The sequence below is a fragment of the Rattus norvegicus genome, chromosome 4, assembly GCF_021556685.1.
Source record: "Rattus norvegicus strain SHRSP/BbbUtx chromosome 4, alternate assembly SHRSP_T2T, whole genome shotgun sequence".
NCBI lineage: Eukaryota > Metazoa > Chordata > Mammalia > Rodentia > Muridae > Rattus > Rattus norvegicus.
The window spans coordinates 120,051,589-120,075,064 of NC_141537.1; the positions used below are offsets into that span (position 1 = coordinate 120,051,589).

Genomic DNA, 23,476 nt, shown 5'->3' on the forward strand with positions numbered 1-23,476 from the left:
ACAGAGGCATCAGAAACACTGCCTGCTTCCTGCTGCTGTGTGGCTTCCTGCCACTCACACTGAGTCTTGGAATGCTTTAGGGCTGTCTAAGCCTCTCTGTGACAAAGCACACCACATGGCCATTACCCTCTGAAGTCTGGTCACCTTCTTAGGACTGTAAATATGCCCCTTCCCTGGAGTATCCAACCTAGCTTAAGGTTCTGACGATTACCCCCTCCCTTCCCTAGGTCTTGCTCAAGTCTTGATATTTCATTCTAATCTCATTCCTCTTCAATTTTCTATGCAGTCACTGAATATATGGGTGTCGTAGAGACCACATAACCCACCCCAAGAAGAAGAGCAGACTTCTCTTTAAAACCTGGAGAACACCAGGGTGGTGGTGGCACATGCTTTCAATCCCAACACTCAGGAGGCAGAGGCAGAGGCAGAGGCAGAGGCAGAGAGGCAGAGGCAGAGGCAGAGAGGCAGAGGCAGAGGCAGAGGCAGAGGCAGAGGCAGAGGCAGAGGCAGAGGCAGAGGCAGAGGCAGAGGCAGAGGCAGAGGCAGAGAGGCAGAGGCAGAGGCAGAGGCAGAGGCAGAGGCAGAGGCAGAGGCAGAGACAGAGAGGCAGAGGCAGAGGCAGAGGCAGAGGCAGAGGCAGAGGCAGAGAGGCAGAGGCAGAGAGGCAGAGGCAGAGGCAGAGGCAGAGGCAGAGGCAGAGGCAGGGGCAGAGGCAGGGACAGGGGCAGGGGCAGGGGCAGGGGCAGAGGCAGAGGCAGAGGCAGAGAGGCAGAGGCAGAGGCAGGGGCAGGGGCAGAGGCAGGGGCAGAGGCAGAGGCAGAGGTAGGCAGATCTCTGTGAGAGTGAGGCCAGGTTGGTCTACATAGTGAGTTCCAGGACAGCCAGGGCTGGTACATAGTGAGACCCTGTCTCAAGCAAATGAATAAATGCTAAAAATAACTAACTAAATAAATAAATATTAGAGAGGTGCTTTATTGTGAGAATAACATGAGATTGGAGAGATGGCTCAGTGGTTAAGAGCACTACCTACTCTTGCAGAGGACCCAGGTTCAATTCCCAGCACCGGCATGGTACCTCACAAACACCCCTAATTCCAGTTTCAGAGGATCTGACACCTTCTGGCCTCCACGAGCTCCTGCATGCATGTGGTGCACATACATATAATCAGGCACACACACATACACATAAAATAAAAATAAATATATTTTAGAAGAGAATAAGCGAGGGAAAGAAAGAGATGGGTACCATGAGAAGAATGGGTGGGGGCCAAGGAGCCTTTCCAGAGAAATCCCAGAAATAAAGGACACATGAGATTTTTATATAAATTCTGAGGAATATTTCACACCTGTGATTCAGCTCAACATAGCATCCATGGCAGAGAGCACAGAGGAGCCAGGTGTGAGTAGGACCAGTAGTCAGGGAATACTCTGAGACCACAGCACAGTTAGCTTCTTAAGTCTTGGTCCTACAAAGAGCTGCAGAGAGGCATGGCCTGTTGTCTTCCGGCTGTGAGATCCAGTCTTTAAAAAGTGACCACTGTCTCAGGGAGCGGACCCATGTCTGACCCATATCAGGAGTCACTTTCTGTATCATTGAAGAACCTCTAGTCTTGCAATTCTGAAGCTAACAAAGTTGTCTTACCAAAGGCTTCCAACCGGATCTCAGTATGACTAACAGCATTACTGTAGAAGCTGCCGCTGAAACTCCATGGTACATGTTAGGAATAAGGGGGAAAGAACAAAGTGTTAAACTGTGCTTTTATTATAAAGAATTTTCTGTGGGATCTGGAACGATGAAGTCAGTCTCTAGAGAGGTCTTCCCACAGTCAGGTGTCGGCGCGGCTGGGGCAGGCATCTTGCCCTGCTAGGATTTAAATATTCCTGAGTCTTCACCTCCCTCTGCTTTGATTTGTGCACAGTGGGAGAAAAATGGACAGTGAAGGGCCTGCTTCATACCCCATCCAAAGTTCTCGCAAAGCACCTAGTCTGTTGGGTCACCGCTGCCATCGCCCTGGCTTCAGCTACTCCTGGAAGATCCATGTAAGTCTGGCTTGAAGTAGTGAACACATCTTATCCCCAGCCCTAGTATTTGGGAGAGGGAAAGCCCAGCCATGGAGAAACACAGCTTCCCTCAAAGGACAATAGATTGTGGCTTTTCCTACTCTCAAAACAGAGTTAGCCTGCCATCTAGTGGCAAATTGCAGCAAGTGCTAAAATCTCCAGCACTCTCACATGTTAATCCTTTTTTCGTTCCGAACAGCCGCTGTTTCCACAAAGCTTCAACCCTTTTTTTTACCCCCGTTTTGTCCACTGCAGCTTCCCGTGTCTGTATAGCATTCTCTTCCTTCTCCTGAGTGCCAGGCAAGGACCTTCTAGCTCAATACAAAGATTCAATTCAAGATCGCCGCTTACGGGAGAGATTTCCTGAAACACTCGAATTTTCCCGCCCCAAGCTCTTCTAATACAGCCTGCAGCCGCCCTCTGCACCCGGCCCATGGGTAGGGGAACAGCGACCACGTGTGTTTCACAGATAACTACGTACGACAGTAGAAATGGGAACATGAGAACACATGGCTGACGGAACCAATCCAGTTCAAAACAGCTCGCCGCTATTCCACAGTCTCGCTATCTATAGTCTCTCCATATTCCCACACTACTCTTGAGAAAAAATCTAGAGCCCTGTACCCTTTACTCACAGTAACTAGCAACTCGACAAAAATGTTCACCAACTGGGGAACTGACTAAACAAATTGCGGTATGTACATTTAATGAAATTCTGTTCGGCAACAAAAAGAAACCAAGACCAAAAATAACAATAATAATATCTGATCAAACTGTACACACAAGAGCTGCTAATTACATTCGCTTTTTTTTTTTTTTTTTTTTTAATTGGAAGGGACAGAGGGAGAGCGAGAAAGCGGAAGAAGTCAGAGCAAGGAGATCTTTGGCCACCAAAAAGCCTGGCTCCGCGGAAGAAGCTGCGGCGCGCTTCTCTTGCCTGCAGTTGCTTAACCTGGACGCCAGGGGGAGATGAGGGTGCGGGAAAGGGAATGCTACTGAGAACAAGGGCGCAATGGCCCGGGGACAGGGCGAGGTACTGGGTAGGACGTGCGGTGACCAGGCTGGGGAATCCGGTTCAGTGGGCGGGACTCAATCGCTGGGGGCGGGGCTAAGACCAGGGCGGGGCGAGAGGGTGGGACGCTGTGGTTTGAGAATCCCGCACGGGCGCAGGGGGCGGGGCGCGGCGAGTACACGCGGGCGCTGGCGCGGAGCAGCTCAGGGTCGCCATGGCGGAGGTGCAGCAACTTCGAGTGCAGGAGGCTGTGGACGCTATGGTGAAAAGTGTGGAGAGAGAGAATATCCGGAAGATGCAGGTAGCGGCGCGGCCGCGCGCCCAAACGGGATTGGAAATTCGGGCGGGGATGGCGGGGTGACGTTCGAGCCCCGGGCCTCGCGTGGGGCGGTTTCCTCCCGCCTGGCCTCGGTTAGGAGTGTTCGGCCGCCCCCTGAGGTGACCAGGCGCGAGGCTCGGAGGGCCCGGCCCAGGAGAACCACCAGGTTGAAATCCCTTCGGGCTATCCAGTGTTGATTCAGACGCCACGAACCCCGAACGCCCTCAGGCGTGGGCCCCGCCTACTTCACCCTACTGGCCCTGCCTAAGTTTACCCCTCAATCACCCTCTACTGTTTCGATCGCCTTGTGGGGCGTTGACTAGCCAGGCCGACCTCTGAACTCTGCTACAGAAACTGGTTTTCAGCACGTGGTTTCTTCCGGTTCAGTCTTGGATGCATTATAATAGCATGAGAGCTAATAGCAACAGATGGGGACTCCAACTTGGCCTCCAACCCCTGATCTTCCTGCCTCCTCCACCTTTGGTGTGTTAGGACTACAGGCATGGGCCACCACCCTGGCTTTGTGTGGAGCAGGATGGAACACAAGCCTGTCTTAGAACTAGGAAAGCGCTCTACCAAGAACATACATCCTCAACCTACAAATGTTAGGCCTGGTAATCGTCCCAGTCTTCTGAAGTCCTGATGATATTTGCGGGAAAAATAAAGCAAAAGATGTCTAGGAACATACAGGTAGAGAAGCATGGCCTCCAAACACTTGTCCTTCGTGGACTGCCCTCAGTCTTTCCAGTCTAATCAGGCCCTGTCTTCCCTCCCCAGGGCCTCATGTTCCGGTGCAGTGCCAACTGCTGTGAAGACAACCAGGCGTCTATGCAGCAGGTGCACCAATGCATAGAGCGCTGCCATGCACCTCTGGCTCAAGCCCAGGCCCTGGTCACCAGCGAGCTGGAAAGGTTCCAGGTGAGGAATGTCTCACAGTTCCCGAGTCCTTGAACAGCTCCTTGGCTGGAGATGAGAAGCATTTGTTCTGCTTTAGGTCCTTGGTTCTGTTAACTCTGGTGGGAGCCCTGGTATTTTGGGGGGTTGATATTTTTAAAAAGCCCTGGAAGTTGGGTGCTATTAAGTTGTGCTGTATTTGCCATAGAAACAGCAATATAAAAGAAAGATACCAAAGGATCTTATAACCAAGCAGCTTGCCTTTTTGATGTATTGCATACCAAATACAATTTATGTTGTGTAGTATAAAATTCCTTAAAGTGGAATTGGGGCTGTAGAGATGGCTCAGCAGTTAAGAGTGCTGGCTGCTTTTCCAGAGACTCAGTTCCCAGTACCCACCCAAATGGTGGTTCACAATTATCTGTAATTCCAGTCACAAGTGGTCTGAAGCCCTCTTTGTCCCTCTATGGGCACTGCACACACATGATACACAGACATATATTTAGGCAAACACTCAAATACATAAAAAAGAAATCTCAAAAAAAAAAAATCATGGAGCTGGAGAGACGGCTCAGCAGTTAAGAGCACCGGTTGCTCTTCGGAGAGTCGGGCTCAACTCCCAGGACCCACATGGCAACTCACAGCTGTCTGTAATCTCAGTTCCAGAGGCCCTGGCACCCTTACACAAACAAAACAGACAAAACACCAGTACATATAAAAGAAAAAGTAAAGGTCTTTTAGTTATATTTCTTCTTTGGCTGTTTCTTACATGAAATGTATTTTGGATTTAATTAAGGTCGCTTTTGTGGGCATGAATGTGGGGTTTTTCACTGCAGCTTAGGCAATTAAGAGTGGTCCCACTCTGAAGAGAAACAGCTCTCCTTCCTGCAGCAGCCTTTACCGGGTCAGGGCTGGAGAGATGACCCATTGCTAAAGAGCACTTACTGGTCTTTAGACCCAGGTTGGGTTCCCAGCATCCACATGGGATGAGACAACTCTTCTGACCTCTGCAGGTTCCCACACACACGGCGCACATGCACATATTTTGGAACGCAAACATAAAACACTTTTTTTTTTAAACTGCCAGTAGCACCTCAGCTAGGAGTGGGATCTCATTAGTTCTTCCTCTTTGATTTTTAAAATAATGAAGTTTCCTGGAAAGTGGACTGAGGTATTAGTCTTAAAGAGATGCGGATTAATGGCTAGCTCAGGACTTGCCACACAAGTCTGACGACCTCAGTTTGATCCCCAGAACCCACACAAAGATGGAAGGAGAGAACCGACTCCACGGGTTGTCCTCTGACCTCTGTAGGTCTGCCGTAGCAGACGAGGTGGTTATACATCCACGCACAGTTTAAAAGGTCAATAGCGGGCTGGAGAGATGGCTCAGTGGTTAAGAGCCCCGACTGCTCTTCCAGAGGTCCTCAGTTCAATTCCCAGCAACCACATGGTGGCTCACAACCATCTGTAATGGGATCTGATGCCCTCTTCTGGTGTGTCTGAAGACAGCCACAGTGTACTGATATATAATAAATGAATAAATCTTTTTAAAAAAAAAAAAAAAGGTCAATATCGGGGCACTGCCTTAACGGTTTTTGTGGACTTTTAAGGCATCCCCAGAACTTCCCATTTGGAAGACCTGGAGAGAGGTTTCTACGACACTGAAAGTTCAGTCACAAAAAGCACTACTGGAGTCTTTTGAGACAAGATCTCAGCTCTGTAGCTTAGGCTGGCTGGAAACTCACAGCAATCCTCCTGTGTCTGCCTCCCAAGTGCTGGGATTACAGACCTGTGACACCAAGCCCTTACTATAAAATCTTCTCTTCCTTCCTGGAAGAAGAGATATTCATACTTTTGTTTGTCCAAGTGTATTTTGTGGGCTTGAGAAGCAAGCACTTCTGATAGCCTGGGGTTCCATCCACCTCCAGTTACACCTGATGTGAGGTAGACTTCCACACTCCGATGTGCAAACTCTTCCAAGTCACTGCTGCCAAGTAACAACAGCAGAGCTTTTCTCCTTTTCTAGTTTTGAGAAATTTCTAGATCGGATGTGTGAAAAGTTGGTTCTTGGGTTGCTATGTAAGTGTCTCCTTGCCGTCGTGTACAGTTGCTCCAGGCTACCTCATTTGCAGAACTGCTGGCAGTGGTAGTGAGGAGGGTACCCATGATGCTAGGACCAGCAGTCACTGCTCAGTCCTCTGCCTTGACTTGTCCTCACATAGTTCCGTCTCCTCCTTCAAGCACTTTAACCATTGAGCCGTAGGTACCTCACATCCTGGTGTTCCACACCCCAGGCCATTTATCTTTGCCACCCCCCTCATTTTCAGCCTCTGACCATAGAGTATACACAAACTGGCCCTGGCTCTTTTCTCATAACAGCTAATATATAGCAGAGGTGCCCATCCTGTGGCCTGTGGGCCACATTCATGCCAACATAAAATTACAAACCTGTTTAACTATTTTTGAGGGGTGTGTGTGTGTGTGTGTGTGTGTGTGTGTGTGTGTGTTAGCTATTTTTGCTTCCCCCCCCCCCCCCGCTCCTATCTTTTGTTTTTTGAGACAGTTTCCCTGTTTGCCCTGGCTGTCTTGGAACACTCTACGTAGACCAGGCTAGCTTTAAACTCAGATCTGCCTGCCTCTAGCTCCCAAGTGCTGGGATTAAAAGCGTGTGCCACTACACCTGGTTGTTGTAGATGACAATGTGGCCAAGGGAAGCCAAAATGTTAAATACCCCTGACAGAGCTTGCATTCGTTCAGACCTTACTCCTGAACTCCCAATTCACTTCCTACTCTTTTCATAACACTCTACCCTACTGGTAATTCCATATGAGCAGGGACACTTGTGCTTTGTTCATTTCTGTATTCCACACTAGAAGAAAGCCTGGCACATAGTAGAAGCTTGACAAATGCTTGAATTGTTTTTCTGTAGCAAGGACAGACAGTAAAGAATTAAAATGTGGGCTCAGGAAATGGTTATGGGGATTAAAGCACTGGCTAGGTGAACACCAGGCCTGGAGCTGAGATCACCAAAAACCATTGTATCTTGAGCATGGCAGCCCACCTGTAATTCTAGCCCTAGAAGGCAGAGGCAGAATCTACAGCAGGCTGGCAAGCAAGACTTGATCTGGGTTTGATTGAGAGCCCTGCCTCAGTGACTGTGTGGGAGAGCAATGGAGCATGGTCCCTAAAATGTACCTCAGGCCTCCACATCCACAGCCATAGGTCTAAAAATCCACAGCACGACACATGTGAAATGGAAGAATGGGAAAAGAATCAAGGTGTTTGTAGGTCCAACGATAGTCTTTTGTTTGCTGCCAGCATCTTGTATAAAGTTTTTTTTTTTCATTCCTCTGCTCTGGGTGCTTAGTCTGAGCCTTCCCAGTGGCACCTCCTGTTTGAGCTAAGCAAGTATTACACTTAGAACTGGCAGAGACAATCTGTCTCAAACCTGTAGCCCAAGGCCTAACATGGGACCAACACTCAGACAACAGAAGCCAGCCTCTCAGCCCTCTCTCTCTTCCTTCTCATCACAGGACCGCCTGGCCCGGTGCACCATGCATTGCAACGACAAAGCCAAAGACTCAATGGATGCAGGAAGTAAGGAGCTTCAGGTGAAGCGACAGCTAGACAGCTGTGTGGCCAAGTGTGTGGATGACCACATGCACCTCATCCCAACAATGACCAAGAAGATCAAGGAGTCTCTGTCATCCATCGGGAAATAAAATTGTTTGCCAGTGACCATTGGGGCTGAGAGCAGGCTGTTTAAGGAAGAATGGAAGTTTAATATGTTAAGCAATGTTTACGAATGAGGAAAACTTAGGACACAGCAAGTTCCAGGCAAACGCGGCTCACTACCAGACACTGGTTCCTTTACATCTGGATCTTAGAAGGTGACGTGGAAAGAAGCTGGTGCTGAGATTTGGATCGCAGATAGCTCAGAGGAGAAGTCTAGATCCTAAATATTTATGTGCAATGTTTGTTCTGTAGTAGAGATCAACCTTGTACCAAGGGCTGAGATTTCTACTACAAACATCCAGGCTGGTGGCTCTCTCTTAAACCTGGTAAAACCTGAGGAGAGGTGGGTCTCCTCAGAGAAGCTTGGCAAATCCTGTTCACCACAAGTAACACCACACCACCTTGCATATGTTATGAAACAAAACCCAGTAGGCTAGTGATTTAGAGAGAGGAAAAGATCTCCTTTCCAAATCTATAGTTTGCTTGGTTTTGTCTTCTGTGCAAGGGCACACAGTGGATTTAAGATACAGGAGGGAGAGTGGTTTAAATAACTTCTAAAGGTTCCTAGTATTTTCTGGCCATCAAGATGGGAATGTCCATTTCTTCAAATTCTGTTATTCTAGAAACCCCAGAAAAGCCAGACAGTGTCACAGTGTACATGGGAAACAGCTTTCTTCACTGACTTGTACACCGAAGTGACACATCCTCACGAAAAGCAAGTGGGGTTGGTTGTCACTCACACGCCAGTCGCTAGAATAAACAGGAGCTGTTGAGAAGTATTGGCCTTGGGTTCACAAAATAAAAGTGCAAACCCAGTATTAATCAGCTCTGAATTTACAGAGCCTTGTAGCCACAAGGAGGCCTAAAAGTAAGCAACTTGGGCCAAGGAAAGCTAGGGCCACTACAGCAGGAGAAGCACACACCTTCTTACCAAATGCCATTTTTACTGGGGGTTTTGCAGTGCAGTGTTGCTGGCCCAATGTGGCACCTTATCTATTGGATGAGTACTATATTGTATTTATACCAATTTAATTACTTGAAACAGTGATACATTTGTCTGTTTGCTGTGTTAAGCCTGCAATATATTTTCCAAGTGGTTTGGTTTTTAAATAAAGTTTCATTGTCTCCAGCTTTTTCTTAGTGGGTAGTGATATATCATCAGTAAATGGGAAACACTAAGAGAAAGCCAGAGCACATCATAACTTGAAGGCTGTTAATGTTGAAGAGATACCCATGATTAAAGGCACATACCTGTAATCTCAGTACTGTAAGGCAGAGCTGAGGATTGCCCTCCTGCTTTGAGGTCAGCCTGTGCTAAAGGCTATTAATATTCACGTCCGTTTCCTAGTTTCAACCAGCACAGCCAGTGTTGGGAAGAGTATACAGTTGAGCAGTCTTGTTCTAATTTTTGTTGATGACACAAATAATCATGGGAGAATTCAAAGAACTGCCTCCATCTAGCAGGGGTCTGGACAATATGTCTGTGGGTCATTTTCTTAATGACTACTATGAGAGCCCAGTGCACTGAGAGCAGTGTCACCACCCCAGGGAGGGTGCACAGGGGCAAGCTCAATACCTCAGAACTTGTGTGGTACTGCTCACGTTCTATGTATGGACGTTTATGTATGTGTGCTAGGCAGGTTTTGAAGGCAATGTTAGAACTGCTGAACGATGAATCAAAAATACTCCAGACTCTGAATTCACATCCTCAAAAGAATCAGCCTAGCTACCTTCCCACTACTGGTGCAAACTGTTCGTTAACTTGGATGCTTCAGGAGCCCTCAGCCTTGCCTGGATATGCTTAGGAAATTAAGGACCCGTGGTGCGGCTACCCGTAATTCTAACACAGGAAGCAGGGGTTTAAAGCCAGCTTTGACTACACAGTGAACTCGAGGCCAGCATGAATTATGTCAAAAACTGAGTGAGAAAAGGACAGGGGAAACGACAAAAATGTAGAAAGTGAAAAAAAGTGACACACAGGCTGGTAAGATGGTTCAGCAGTTCAAAGCACTGGCTGGTCTTGCAGAGGTCCTTAGTTCAATTCCCAACAACCACATGGTGACTCAAACATCTACAACAGGATCTGAGATCCTCTTCTGGCATTCAGGTATACATGTAGAGCACTCATACATAAAATATAAATAAAGGGGTTTGTTTTTAAGCGACCTGCCACTTCAATTTTACACAAAGGAAGCTCAGCGTAGCACCACTTCTCTGTCCTGGCCAGTCACTGACGACGCAACCGGAAGCGTGGCTCTGGTCCGCACGTTCAGGCGTCCCATCAGTATCGCGAGATAAAGGGTAATGTTATCGGAAAGCAATTGGCTCGCGCGGTAGTGACGTCAGATACCAGCGCCAAGCCTGCCTCGCGCGCGTTTCTGAGGCCGCTCACTCCTTCGCCGTTGTGCTGAGCTCACTGAAGAGTCGCCATGAGCAAAGCCCACCCTCCCGAACTGAAAAAGTGAGTAGAGTCGGCTCGATCGAGACTCGCCAGCCGCGGGAACCCTTCTCCTGACTTGCCCGTGCTGCTGCTGCTGGTCCCGGTGATCGTGAAAGCCGGAAGTGGCACTGAGGTCCGGTCGGCATGGTTACCTCCGTGCCTGTGCCTGTCTTCCCAACGCTGGGCTCTGTTAGGCGGGCGGCCAAAGGCTATCTGGATAGGGACCAGAGCAGCGGTCGAGGCGCATAGTTGTGAAGAGCTGGAAACTCACAGGCTTAAAATGATCGATTGGAGTGGGGCGTGGTTGTCTGTGATCTATGGAGCTAATACTGAGGCAGGAGAATGACTGCGAGTTCCAGACCAGTCTAGGCTAAAAAGTGAGACCGTGTCTCAAAACAAAATGTTAGTGGTGAGGTAACATGTTGTGTTTCAATAAACAAGTGCATTCTATTGCGTTCATCGAAAGAGCTAGTTAGTAATTTCCTTTTTGATGCTCACAGACGTAATTTAATTGTGTGTTTGTGTACGTGGATGCAGTTATTGCGGAGGACAGAGTGGGCATTGGATCCACTGGAGCAGGACTTGTAGGAGGTTGTGACTCCTCTGGCGTGGATACTAAGAGCTGAATTCGGGTGCTATAGACAAGCAGTAAGCGCTGAGCCATCTGTAGCCCCAAAAACTAGGTTTCTGATACACTGTCCTTGTATTCAAGTTAAATTTAAATGTCGTGTAATATCTTGCTCTGGTAATAAATCCATGGAGGAACATCCGTTTTCTAATTGTAAAGAGCTAGTTTTTTGAAGAATTTTTTTCTGTACCCAGTAAAATCAGGCAGACCCTTTGGTCTCAGACACTATTGATTGGCCTGAACCTGTAACATATGCACATAGTCTTTGGACTACTCAGGGTACAAGATTAATACTGGGTCGTTTTTCTGTGTATAGCCTGTTAACTGTAAAGTTCTGTCAAGACACCATTGCAGGGAAAAGGTCACATTTGCTAATTTTGTATTTGAGTGCACATTTTAATTAAAGCAGCCTCTGTGTGAAACCCCTGCTTATTTGGATCTGTTAAAGATTTATTAAACCATAAGTCTGACATTTTAAAAAGAAATTATCCTGTTTGTTTTGATGATGAGTTAATGAATGAAGTCTATATATGTGGTCTGGATTCGGCAGGAATTGGCAAAATGGCATTGGTTTTTAACAATTGGTTCCCTACCTGTAATCTTCAGTGTTCTTGGATTCTTTTTTTTTTTTTTTTTTTCCTTTTCTTTTTCTTTTTTTCGGAGCTGGGGACTGAACCCAAGGCCTTGTGTTTGCTAGGCAAACGCTCTACCACTGAGCTAAATCCCCAACCCCGTGTTCTTGGATTCTTAACAGATATACTTGGGCCTTTCAGAGACAGGAACTAGTGATTGTGTCCATATTTTTGTTGGTGTGTTGGTGGTGTTGTGCTTGGAGCAGAGCCTGTGGGAGCTACTCTGTTCCCTGAGTTGATACCTTTTTCTCATCCCTACTTTTTAAGAAATTTGAAATACTGCTAGATCTTCCTCCTTTATTTTCTCATAAATACTTCCTCCTTTTACAGCTATTCACTCCTAGTTTAGTGTAACTCAGTGGTTCTTAATCATTTCTGGCCCTGAGTCTCAGTTTCAAAGCTGAGCCCCCCACCTCAGTCTTAACCACTAATTAATTCTGCATTTATCACCACAAAGTCAAATCCAGACTTCTTAGCCCAGCTTTGAAGCCCTGCCATCTGCAATCCAGCAGCCATATTTTACTTATATAACTAAGAACAATTGTCTTAATTATTGTCTCTTGCTGTAAAGAGACATAGTGAACCAAGACAACTCTTATAAAAGAAAGCATTTAATAGGGGACTTGCATACAGTTTTAGAGAGTCCATGATCATCATGAAAGAAGCAGGCAGACAGTAGTTGAAAGCTTTATGTCCTGAACTTAAGCAGCAGACAGGACAGAGAGACACTAGACCTGGCGCTGGCTTTTGAAACCTCAAAGCCCACCCCCAGTGCCACCTCCTCCAAAAAGGCCATACTTCCCAATCCTTCCCAAACAGTTCATCTGCTGAGAACTAAGCATACAAATATGTGACTCTGGGGGCAATTCTCATCCAAACCTCCACACTGAACATCAGTTCTCCATCTGTATAATATGGTAATAATAGTACATAAGTCGTGAGTATTTTAAACATGCTCCTCTGTTGCTTTACAAAATAACTCCTATTAAAATTTAGTGTTTTAGAAATGTAATTTGTAGATCTATTTCCACCTTCCTTCAGACTCTTATGGCTTAAATTTATATTTGAATTCTATGATGTGCTATACATTAAAACTCAATGAAGCCAGGCCTGGTGACATAGGCCTATAAAATCTGGTACTTGAGAAGCTGAGGCAAAGAACTGCAAGTTCAAGACCAGGGTAGCTAAGAAACACTGTCTCTAAACTGAAAAATAGAAGAGAGACGGGGTTATAGCTGAGAGGTTGAGAATTTGTCTAGAATGCTTGAGGCTCTGGGTTCAGGAAAAGGGAAGGAAATGTTTGTATTTTCTAGCCTGTTACTGAAAGGCAACTGATTTGACAGGCTGGTGAGAGTGCTCCAAAGGTAAAGGCACCTGCCTCCACGTCTAATGACCTGAGTCAGCCTCAGAGACCATATGGTTGAAGAAGAGAACCAATACCTTGAGGCTGTCCTCTGACTTCTGTATTGGCACCATGGTGAACCATACAAACAAAATTAATTTTTAAAAAATGTAGGCACTAGAGAGATGGCTATGAGTGCTTCCTGCCTTTTCAGGGGATCTAGCTCCCCCTTTTCTGTCCTCTTTGAGTTCCTGCCTATACAGCATACATTCACACAGACACAAACATACTCCAAGTAATAAAAATATCTTAATGACCTTATATGTCTTTCTGTACTGAAATTCTTATGTTTGATACAAATTAAAGTTTCAAAGTATGGACTTATTTCACTAACATGGGTTGAAATCTATCCTGAACATTAAAAGCTTAATGCTTTAATGTTAAATAAGGCACTTTATTGTCAGGTATGTTGGCATACGTCTGTAATAATACGTACACAAGTCTTTGTAATCGTATTAGTATAAATTCCCTAACCCATGACAATACAGAAAGATAACTTGGCAGTTAGGGGCCTGAGTTCATTGCCCAGCGTCTATACTGGGCAAGTCACAGTCGCCCATGATAACTTTAGGGTATCTGATGCTCTTCTGGCTGCAGACGACAGCTGCCCTAGTACACATACACTCACACAAACAATAAGAAGACTTACTGTTTTAAATGTTGTGTTTTGTTTTTTTTTTTTAAACGTTGGTTTGTGTATGTGTGTACATAAACCCAAGTGTGGAAGTTAGAGGACATCTTAAGGAATTCATTCTCTGCTTCCAACAGTGAGTTCCAGGAGTCAACATCAGGCTTGGTAGTAAATGTTCTTCCAGCCCAGATTTTAGCAATTTAAGAAAAGGAAAAAGATGGCTCTCACTGAAGACCAGCAGTCGTGCTGTAGCTGTTGGTTTCAAGCAGACGCCTAGAGAGCTGTCTTCCTGTGGTTTGCTGGCTCTTCTGGACTTCAGTAGAGAGTGACTATTCCATCTGGAAGGAACAACCCCGTGTTGTGTCTGGTTTGACAGCCTCAGTTATGACGGATTCTTAGGAACAGCAGAGTACTGGGGAAGTACTGGGAATGACCTAATAACTTAAAAAAAGAAAGAAAAGAAAAGGAAAAAGACTTGCTTTGCCTGGTGACACACCTTCAATTCCTCACACTGGGGAGTTCAAGGCCCAGCCTGCTCTACACAGTGAATTCTGGGATACCCAGAGCTACATAGAAAAATCCTATCTCAAAAGAACAAAAGCCGGGGTTGGGGATTTAGCTCAGTGGTAGAGCGCTTGCTAGGCCCTGGGTTCGGTCCCCAGCTCTGAAAAAAAAAGAAAAGAAAAGGAAAAAAAAAAGAACAAAAGCCATTTTATTTTATATATGCGTGAGGATATGTGTGTTTTGAGTGTAGGTGCCCTGGAATATCCTAGAGCTGAAGTTACAGGTGGGAGTGACTCACCTAGCTTGGATGCTAGAAAGTAATCTCAGGCTCTCTAGAAGAACATGGATCCCTCTTAACATCTCATCCCAACCCAAACAAATTATTTTAATTTAACTGATCTGTGCGTGTTTGTGCTTTGAGTCTCTTTAGGTAGTCATAATTTTCCCTCTTGCTTTCCAGGTTTATGGACAAGAAGTTATCATGTAAGTTTGCCACCACCTCGATTCCTTAGTTTCTTTTTGTTGTCTTAGCAATAGAAATTTGTAGAAATTTAATACATACAACATGTAATTCTTCTCTGCCGACCAGGTGTCAGAGTTCTAACTAGACTTTTTACTTTGCCTTCTAATGGCCAATACCTCCTACTTTAGAGTCTATCATCTGGGCCTTCCTGACCTTGACAGAATTAGGAGTTTCCTGTGTTATATGTGAAACTTTGTCCACCCCTTTTCCTTTAAATACGTTACCAAGGAGTTGGGCAAGCAGTGCTTGATATTTCTTGTGAATGTGTAGGAAAAACAGATTTAACTAGAAACCTCCTTACCCATGTAATTGAAGAATACTGAAATTTTAAAATACAAGCCTAAGGGTTTTAGGGTTTCTTTCTACCATACAACAGCTCTTAACCTTGAACTCTGTTACTTGAAACGTTGGTTCATTTGTATGAAGATACTATATAAAATTCCTTACAAATACATTTACGTATAAACGTTGAAGCAGTTTTATTGGGGGAGGGGGGGGTCATTGAGACAGGATCTCGTTATGTGGCCCTATCTGGCCTCAGAGTCCTTGAAGCAGTCCTCCTTTACTGTCGCCAAATCTGGGATTACAGTCAAGAGACTCACATTAATGTCTCCAGGGTCTTAAGGCTAAGCTGTAGGCAAAGAACTGGAATGTTAGAATAGAATTAGCCCAGGTTAGGCAGATAGTAGGGCTGGGGTCACACACACACACACCCCTGCTCTGTGACGGATGGTTGAAACCTTGCTGACGGCTTATTGAAACTTACTGTTGTCTTATAGTGAAGTTAAATGGCGGCAGGCATGTACAAGGAATACTGCGGGGCTTTGACCCCTTTATGAACCTCGTGATTGATGAGTGTGTGGAGATGGCGACCAGTGGGCAACAGAACAACATCGGGATGGTGGTGAGTAAGGGTGGAAAGACTGGGCGCTGGCATCCCCTCTCTCCTTTTACCTCTGAACACATTGAGCTATGGGATTTGATGATCTCACCTCTGCAGAACCTCCTCAGCCTAGATCTTGAAACAGCTAGCTGTTAGAAGTTCGTGTTGAGCTTTGTCCTATAAGGATGGGCACACATATCTAGGCTTTGACTACAGTGAAAAGTTTCTAACATGCTTATGATGCCCCGGGATGGCTTGTTAAGATACAGGTTTCAAGAGTGGGAGAAGATGGCTCAGCTATTTTTGTTTGTTTAATTTTATGTGGGTGGGTGTTTTGCCTGCATATGTTTGTACCATGTATGTGCCTGGTGCTTATGAGGTCCAGAAGATGGTGTTGGATCCTCCGGAACTGGAGGTATAGATAAAGCTAGTGCTATTAATCCTTGAGCCATCTCTCCAGGCCCAGGCTCAGTGATTAAGAGTACTTGATGCTCTTGTAGAGGTCTGGGGTTGGATTCCTGGCATCCACACTGCAGCTCACAACCATCCCAAAGCCTAGTTCCAGGGAATCCAACGCCCTCCTCTGACCTCTTTGGGCACCAGGCACGTAGGTGCATGCAGGCAAAGTTTCCATACATATAAAATAAATAAATCAGAAAAAAAAGGGTGCAGGTTTGGGCTAGAAATGTAGCTCAGTGCTATTATGCTCGCCTAGCACACAGGCACTACTTTGCATTCTTGGCATAGGCGCTAAACATAATGACAGCAGTTCATGACAGAAAATAAGATAAACCAGAAGGAGAGACAAGGCTTTGTTTGAAGTAGGTCAGGCTATATGGCCTGCAACTTGGGGAAGTCCTGCTTCAGGCTTTGCAAGTGCTGGTACAGCCTTAGGCAGCTGAGCTTTCACGTTAGACTTTCTTTCTGCAGTCATTAAGCAACTGGTCTATGGCCACAAAAGGAAGGTTTTGTATTCCACAGTAAGAACCAGATTCTAAATTGCTGTCTCGGAAGAAATGTATGTCTTACATACCATAATCTTTGTAAAGTGGTGAGCCCAGATTTATTGATAGGATTAATGTAAAGACCTTGTGGTGAGAAGTCATATTCTCTCTTCCCATTCATCCCTGAGCTGAGTGCCGAACACCTTAGACCTTTTGGGTTTGTTAAGGTTGATTCTAGAAGGGTAAAGATAGACCCTTTATTATTTTACTCAGGTATGTGTTTTCTCAAGACTGGTCTCTGTGTAGCCCCAGCTGTCCTAGAAAACATTGTAGATCAGGCTGGCCTAGAACTCATAGAGATTTATCTGCCTGCCTCATCATTTCAATTCAAAAGTTTATGGTATTACTTTTTTCAGAGTTAAGTATGGTGATGTACATCTGTAGTGCCACCTCTCAGAATCTGAGAATGAGAATAATAATAATAGTAGTAGTAATAATAATGGCTATTCTCTATAGAGATTTATAATCCCTGTGTAAAGATCAAGAAACACTGGGCTGGAGAGATGGCTCAGTGGTTAAGAGCACTGAATGCTCTTCCAGAGGTCCTGAGTTCAATTCCCAGCAACCACATGATGGCTCACAGCCATCTGTACTGGGATCGGAGGCCCTCTTCTGGTGTGTCTGAAGACAGCTACAATGTATTCATATGAACAAAATAAATAAACCTTAAAACACACACACACACACAAAAGATGAAGACAGACAGCACATACCAGTAACCCTGGTTCCCAAAAGTAGGTCACAGTGACTTGGCATCTTATAAAGTTAATCATTACTTTTCAGTCGTGATACCAATCTTTTCTAATAAGCCTAGGAGACGACTTTTTTCTTTTTCCCTAAAATGGTATTTCCCTATGCAGTCCTGGCTGGCCTGGAACTCACAGAGATCATTCTGCCTTTGAGTTACTAGAATTAAAGGCATGTGCCACCATGCCTCAATCATGCCTTGATTGAAAGATTAACTTGGTCCTTGTGGCTTGTTGAGAAAAAGGTCCTTGTGGTCCTTGAGAAAAGCCTTACTGGCGTGTCATGTTGGAAAATTATGATTTGTCTCTTAAATGAATCATTTTCATCTGACTTCTTTTCTAGGTCATCCGAGGAAACAGCATCATCATGTTAGAAGCCTTGGAAAGAGTCTAACCAGTGTTCAGCAGTGTGTCCACATCCCTCCCCAAAGCGTGCTTGATTGTGATGTAGAACTAGGTCATGTACATTTTCATATGAAACTTTTTGCTAAATAAACTTTTGTGATATCAGAAGTGTGTTTCTGGTGTTCTAGATGTAGAAGTTGAACAGTTACTCTCTCACCAAGGGTTCTTGGCTGAACTGTTTCAAGGAGTTTTATACATTCAAGTGGAAGCTTCTTCCTTAGTGTGAAAGGAGACAAGAAAACATTGAGATGGGCTACAGACGTGTGGCTTTTAAGCATTGGTTTTAGTGCCTTTGACCTCCTATGACTCCAAACTTAAGTCCCTGATATGGAATTCGTGGAGTGGGTGGGGGGTTAAGTTTTAGAATATTTATTTGGATGACAAAAGCTGTCTTGCAATAGGATCTGCCTCTTGCTTTTCTATTTCTGTGAAGAGACACCATGACCAAGGCAAGCCTTATAAAAGACAATATTTAGAGCTGGAGAGATGGCTCAGTGGTTAAAACGACTGACTGCTTTTCCAGAGGTCTTGAGTTCAATTCCCAGCAACCACATGGTGGCTCACAACCATCTATAATGGAATCGGATGACCTCTTCTGGTGTGTCTGAAGACAGCTACGTTTTTTAAAAAAAAAAAAAACAAAAAAGACATTTAATTGGAGCAGATTGAGAGGTTCAGGAACATGGCAGCATCCAGATAGGCATGGTGCTGGAGGAGCTGAAAGTTCTTTATTTGTTTGCCCTGGGCTTTCAAAATCTCAAAGCCCACCCCTAGTGACACACCTCTACCAAAGCCACACTTTCTAACCCTCCCCAAAGGTTCCATTCTCAGTGCCACCACAGATCCAAACCTAAACAAGTTTATAATAAGCATGTTTCCTTTTGTAACTTTATATATGTTGCCTAGTGATCTATTTTACTCATTCCTGTGGGTGCGTATGTATCTCTGCATGTGTGGAGGTCAGAAGACAGCTCGGCAGCAGTTGGCTTTCTGTTCCACCTTAGGGAGTCTAGGGATTGAACTCAGGTCATCAGGCTTGACACTAAGCATCTTTACCAGTGAGCCAGTCCAGCTAACCCATGCAGCGTTTTAGCATACTTGCATTTTGACTGCAAGCTAACATGAGTTACAGGTTTTGAAGTATTTCAGATTAGAGCGCTACATTGCAAGTGTGCTTTTAATGGGACTGAGGTGTGGCCCAGTGGTGGTGTGCCTAAGAAGCTGAAGACCTTGGTTTCAAACCCCCAACTGTGACTCACTACATAGCTACTAAAATAACCCCAAGCTTAGTACTTAAGTACTAAGCTGCATCCTGGAGGTCTAAACTTAGGTCCTCACACTTGAACGGCATATGCTCTTGTGACGAACCATCTTCCCATCCCCTGCAGTCCGCACTCTCTTTTCTGTTAGCTATTAATCAAGGTCTCCGGGTAACGTGTGTCCAGTGAGTTCGGTGGAGCTCTCCTCCTCCAGGCCCTACCCACTCCTTTATTATGGAGGCAAAGGCGGGACTATTACCCCTTAAAGAGTCAGACAAACCAGAGCTGGCAATAATGTCATTATGTAAACTCGTCATTTAGAGATTTTTTTCCTTGCTTGAGGGATGTGTTGTCCAGCTGGAGAAAATGTCACCAGAACCAGTGTGTACTTTCCCATGGCCTCAGGTATCTGGTATTGCTGATTTTGAAAAGGATGTGGTCCATCACGTTGGGATCCCTGAGCCCTGGGCCCCCTTTTATTGGGGGTTCTTGCAGAGCTAGTATTTGGTTCGCCCCCCATTATTATCGGGTGGGATCCTGGCCCTGAGGTATAGTTATACAGTCAGTGGGTTTCATCTGTAATAAGTCCTAGTGAGTAATGGTAGCTACAGCAGACAGCAGCTTTCCTGGTGAGATGACTGAGTTTTCCTTTCAATAAGGGTCTTGTCCTTTTTAACTCATGTAAGGTCTCCCTGCCTTTGCTCTTGAACATACAAAGTGATGAACAAGGCCTGTCCAAGGTCTGGAGAGATAGCTCAGTGGTTAAGAACCCTTGTTATTCATTCAGAAACTCAGGTTCAGTTCCTAGAGTGCACATGGGGGTTCACAATCACGCTTAACTCTAGTGTCACAGAGTCATAACATTTTCTGACCTCCACAGGTACCAGGCTTGCATGTGTTATACATAAATTCGTGCAAACAAAAGTAAACACACATAAAATCTACAAAAAAATTTTCAAGAAAAATCAGTTTACATGCTGGGAGGTGGAGGGGCCTGGGGTCACTATGAGGTTTCAATTTCAGCTGACTTTCCTGGTCAACATGTGGACCTCTTGGCCAGTCTCAGTCTCTCTGTCTCCCTATCTCCCGCCCCACCCTCTCTGATTTTTCAAGATGGTTTGTATCGTTCTGGCTGTCCTTAAACTCACTTTGTAGACTAAGCTGGCCTAGAAGTCTTTCTGCCTCTGCCTCCCAAGTGCTGGGATTTAAGATGGATGCCACCACGTCCCAACTCAATCTCAATCCCTGTTAACTACTTTTGTGTCACTGACAACATGACAGAAGCAAGTTAAGGAGAGACATCTTGCCTCAACCTAGAGGGTGTCAGTCCATAGTTGCCGGGCTTTGCATCCTGTGTAATAAGAGCATATGGGCAGGAGACAGCTGTTACATCTCAGCAGATAGAAAGCAGAGAGCACCGTGTGATAAAACCTCATAGGCCTTCACCCAGACCTATGCTCAACCCCCGCTCCCAAAGTTTCACAGCCGGCCAAATTAACACTCAGCACTGGGAGGCAAAGGACACACACACACACACACACACACAGGAAAAAGACCTTGAGAAAAATAGTGTGTGTGCTATAATGAGAAAAGGCCTGTGGAAGAAAATTGTCATGAATGCTTAAATGAAGTGTCAGGTTGGAGACAGCACTAATGTGGCGTATACTTGCCTAGAACACACGAAACCCCTGGTTCCATCCTTTGTACAGCACGCAGGGGGTGGAGGCAAGAACAGAATTTCAAAGCCATTCTCAATTATATAATGAATCCAGATTCTCGAAACTCTGTAAGCACATGATGTCTGCTTCATGTCTTGTTTGAGACTGTTATGGTTTGAATCTAAAAATAACGGGATATTTTGAAAAAAATGTCATCATAAAAATAGAATAGTTAGAAAGAAGTCATTTTATCTCTACTGCCCAAGTGTAAGGATTTGTAGATCGAGTTGGGCAGTTACCTTATCTTTACAGTACTTACTTTATGTGGGATATTTTGTCTTCATCTGTGTCTGCTCCACATGAGTGCCTGGTTCCCACAGAGTTCAGAAAAGAACATTAGATTCACTAGAACTAGATTCACAGATGATTGTGAGCCACCATTTGGTGCTAGTCAGTCCTCTGGTTGAGAACCCGTGTTCCTAAAATAATTTGATCATTTCAAAATCAGAAGTTTATGTCATACATTCTTTCAAAGCCAGGCATAGTGGTGCACACCTGTAATCTCAGCCCTCAGGATCTGAGTACCATAGTGACAATAGCTAGTCTCTCTGAGAAGGATGAGGGTTCCTAGTCACAGGTTAAAAACAAAACTGGTGGGGTTGGGGATTTAGCTCAGCGGTAGAGCGCTTGCCTAGCGAGCGCAAGGCCCTGGGTTCGGTCCCCAGCTCCGGGAAAAAAAAAAAAAAAACAGAACTGGTAAGGTGACAAGTGCAAGTAACCTTGGCACTCAGGAGACTGAGTCACAATGAGTTGGCATCTCATAAAGTTTATAACGCTCCAATCCAGAAGATCTAGAAGTAGATCTCTTCTGTGGCTCCATGACCTATAAAAGGTCTTTGTGCTAGCCTTTCCCCCTCCTCCCACCATTGTGTTCCTATGTTCTGATTGTTCTGTACCAGGACTAGGATGTAGTTCAGAGTACAAGCATAGCCTGCATAAGACCTGGGCTCAAAATGAGCAAAGTCCCCGTGCACACCATGCACAGTAAGAATCCAGTATAAGGACAGTGACACCCAGGAAGTAACAGTGTGGCTGCTTGTGTCTGACACAAGTGAGGAGTAGTTATGAAGAGAACAGCCACCCCCTATATGCCAGTTCCTCCCGAGAGGCTAGTGAGCATGCCGTCCATCAGTTGATCATTCAGTTCAGGCCTGATTGGCACCTCACAAACTCAAGAGATGATCTGAGTTCAGCTACCAACAACCATATTGACCTGTAGCTCCCTCTTTTGACTTCTGTGGACATCCTCATAAATGCACGCATATACACTTGAAGTGAAACTAGGTAAAAAGAAGACTATTAGTGTTACTAAACACAGTTTGTACTTCTTGTTCTCAGACATGTTTCACTTGCTACCTGGGACAGAATGACATGGAGTTATCGCTGAAACAATGGGTCAATGACTGGGATGCTATTACCAGTTGTCAACTTGGTAGCTGTACCTAGAATAACTAAAGTCCAGACATGGAGGTCCTCACCTATGACCCAGATCTTGACACTCGATGACACATGCTTTTGATCCAGATCTTGAGGCATAGTAGCAGTGAAAAGCTTAGGCCCAGGCAAGGTAGTACATGCCTTTAATCCCAGGAGACAGAGGCAAGGCGATCTCTGAGTTCAAGGCCTGCCAGGGTCAGAGCAAGTTCCAAGTAAAGAAAAGTTTAGGTCCAGGAGTGGTGGTATATACGTTTAATCTAGGCCTTACCTTCTGTTGGAGGCCTACAGAAGGACAATGGAAGAAGGAAGACTTCCTTTTTCCCCTGCTTGCACTTACTTGCCAGCACAGCTGTCAGACCTAATTCTTCAGGATTCCACCTTATACAGAAAACCAGCTGAAACACCCAGTCTTGTGGGACTGAACGACTAAGATGGTTGGACTTCCCTCACAGCTGCCCATTGTTGGATTAGTTGGGACTGCAGACTGTAAGTCATTCCAATGATTTCCTTCACTGTATAGAGACAATCCATGAGTTCTGTGTCTCTAGAGAACCCTGACTAATACCATTGCCCTTAACAATCTGCCCACATAAGCTTACATTGTCGACCATAATATATCCCTTTAAAATAGAAGGCTGACTGCCAAAGTGCACTTCTGCAACATCTCAGTTGCTTGCTCACCGAGCTAGTGGTTTTAGAGTATAAATGAGAATACAAGCTGGATCTGGGCTAGAGGCCTTTTAGGGGCAGCTGTCTTGCCTTTCTTTGGACAATTGACAAATCTCTTCTTCCACTCTCAGTGGTACCATAGTGCTTGTTCCAAAAAGATTCCCACAACACACACATAAGTAATAATTAAAAATTGTATTAAAAAATGTCCTGAGGCTCAAAAAGCCCAAAGAATTCAAACAAAAAGGAAAGAAGATGAGCTGGTTTCAGCTTTCAACCTGGTCCAGTCCCAGGACAACAAAGAAAAAGAGAAAAGAGCAAGAAGAGTTTCCTAGCAGGGCTAGGGAGGATGTACCGGCGACTTTGGTCTAAAGAGCTGTGAACTCACAAGAAATGTTATTTCTGTGCTTCTCCAGATCATGGCAAAAAGCTGTGAGGGACAAGGATAAAAAAGAACCCCCGGGAATAGTTTAACATCTGTGCGGGAAGGCCTTCCTTACTTCACCTTAGCTCTGTGGGTGTGGCACTCACCTCAGGGCTGGCCTTCCCAGTTTTAACACTGGGCTTCCTGAGAC

The 23,476-nt window shown here is 45.3% G+C and overlaps 2 protein-coding genes and 1 non-coding gene across 5 annotated transcripts; all 3 read left to right on the forward strand.

The window, feature by feature from the left end:
- The first annotated feature begins 3,237 nt into the window (after positions 1–3,237).
- Timcc (TIM double twin CX3C motif chaperone) lies at positions 3,238–9,148 on the forward strand. The gene is made up of 3 exons (NM_001106605.1): positions 3,238–3,373; positions 4,169–4,309; positions 7,819–9,148. The coding sequence occupies exons 1-3, from the start codon at positions 3,287–3,289 to the stop codon at positions 8,005–8,007; spliced, it is 417 nt and encodes a 138-aa protein (NP_001100075.1). The 5' UTR covers positions 3,238–3,286; the 3' UTR covers positions 8,008–9,148.
- Positions 9,149–10,364: 1,216 nt separating this feature from the next.
- On the forward strand, positions 10,365–17,926 carry Snrpg (small nuclear ribonucleoprotein polypeptide G). 3 transcript variants are annotated; one of them, XM_087659213.1, is made up of 4 exons: positions 10,365–10,481; positions 14,688–14,740; positions 15,560–15,684; positions 17,757–17,926. In XM_087659213.1, the coding sequence occupies exons 2-4, from the start codon at positions 14,722–14,724 to the stop codon at positions 17,805–17,807; spliced, it is 195 nt and encodes a 64-aa protein (XP_087515339.1). In that variant the 5' UTR covers positions 10,365–10,481; positions 14,688–14,721; the 3' UTR covers positions 17,808–17,926. The 3 variants fall into 3 exon arrangements, with proteins under 3 accessions (XP_087515339.1, XP_087515340.1, NP_001128557.1); NM_001135085.1 differs by having other exon boundaries at positions 10,380–10,481; positions 14,718–14,740; positions 17,757–17,923; XM_087659214.1 differs by lacking the exon at positions 14,688–14,740.
- LOC120102639 (small nucleolar RNA SNORA2/SNORA34 family) lies at positions 13,971–14,106 on the forward strand. The gene has a single exon (XR_015687336.1). It is a non-coding gene; the product is annotated as a small nucleolar RNA SNORA2/SNORA34 family (small nucleolar RNA).
- Positions 17,927–23,476: the final 5,550 nt, after the last annotated feature.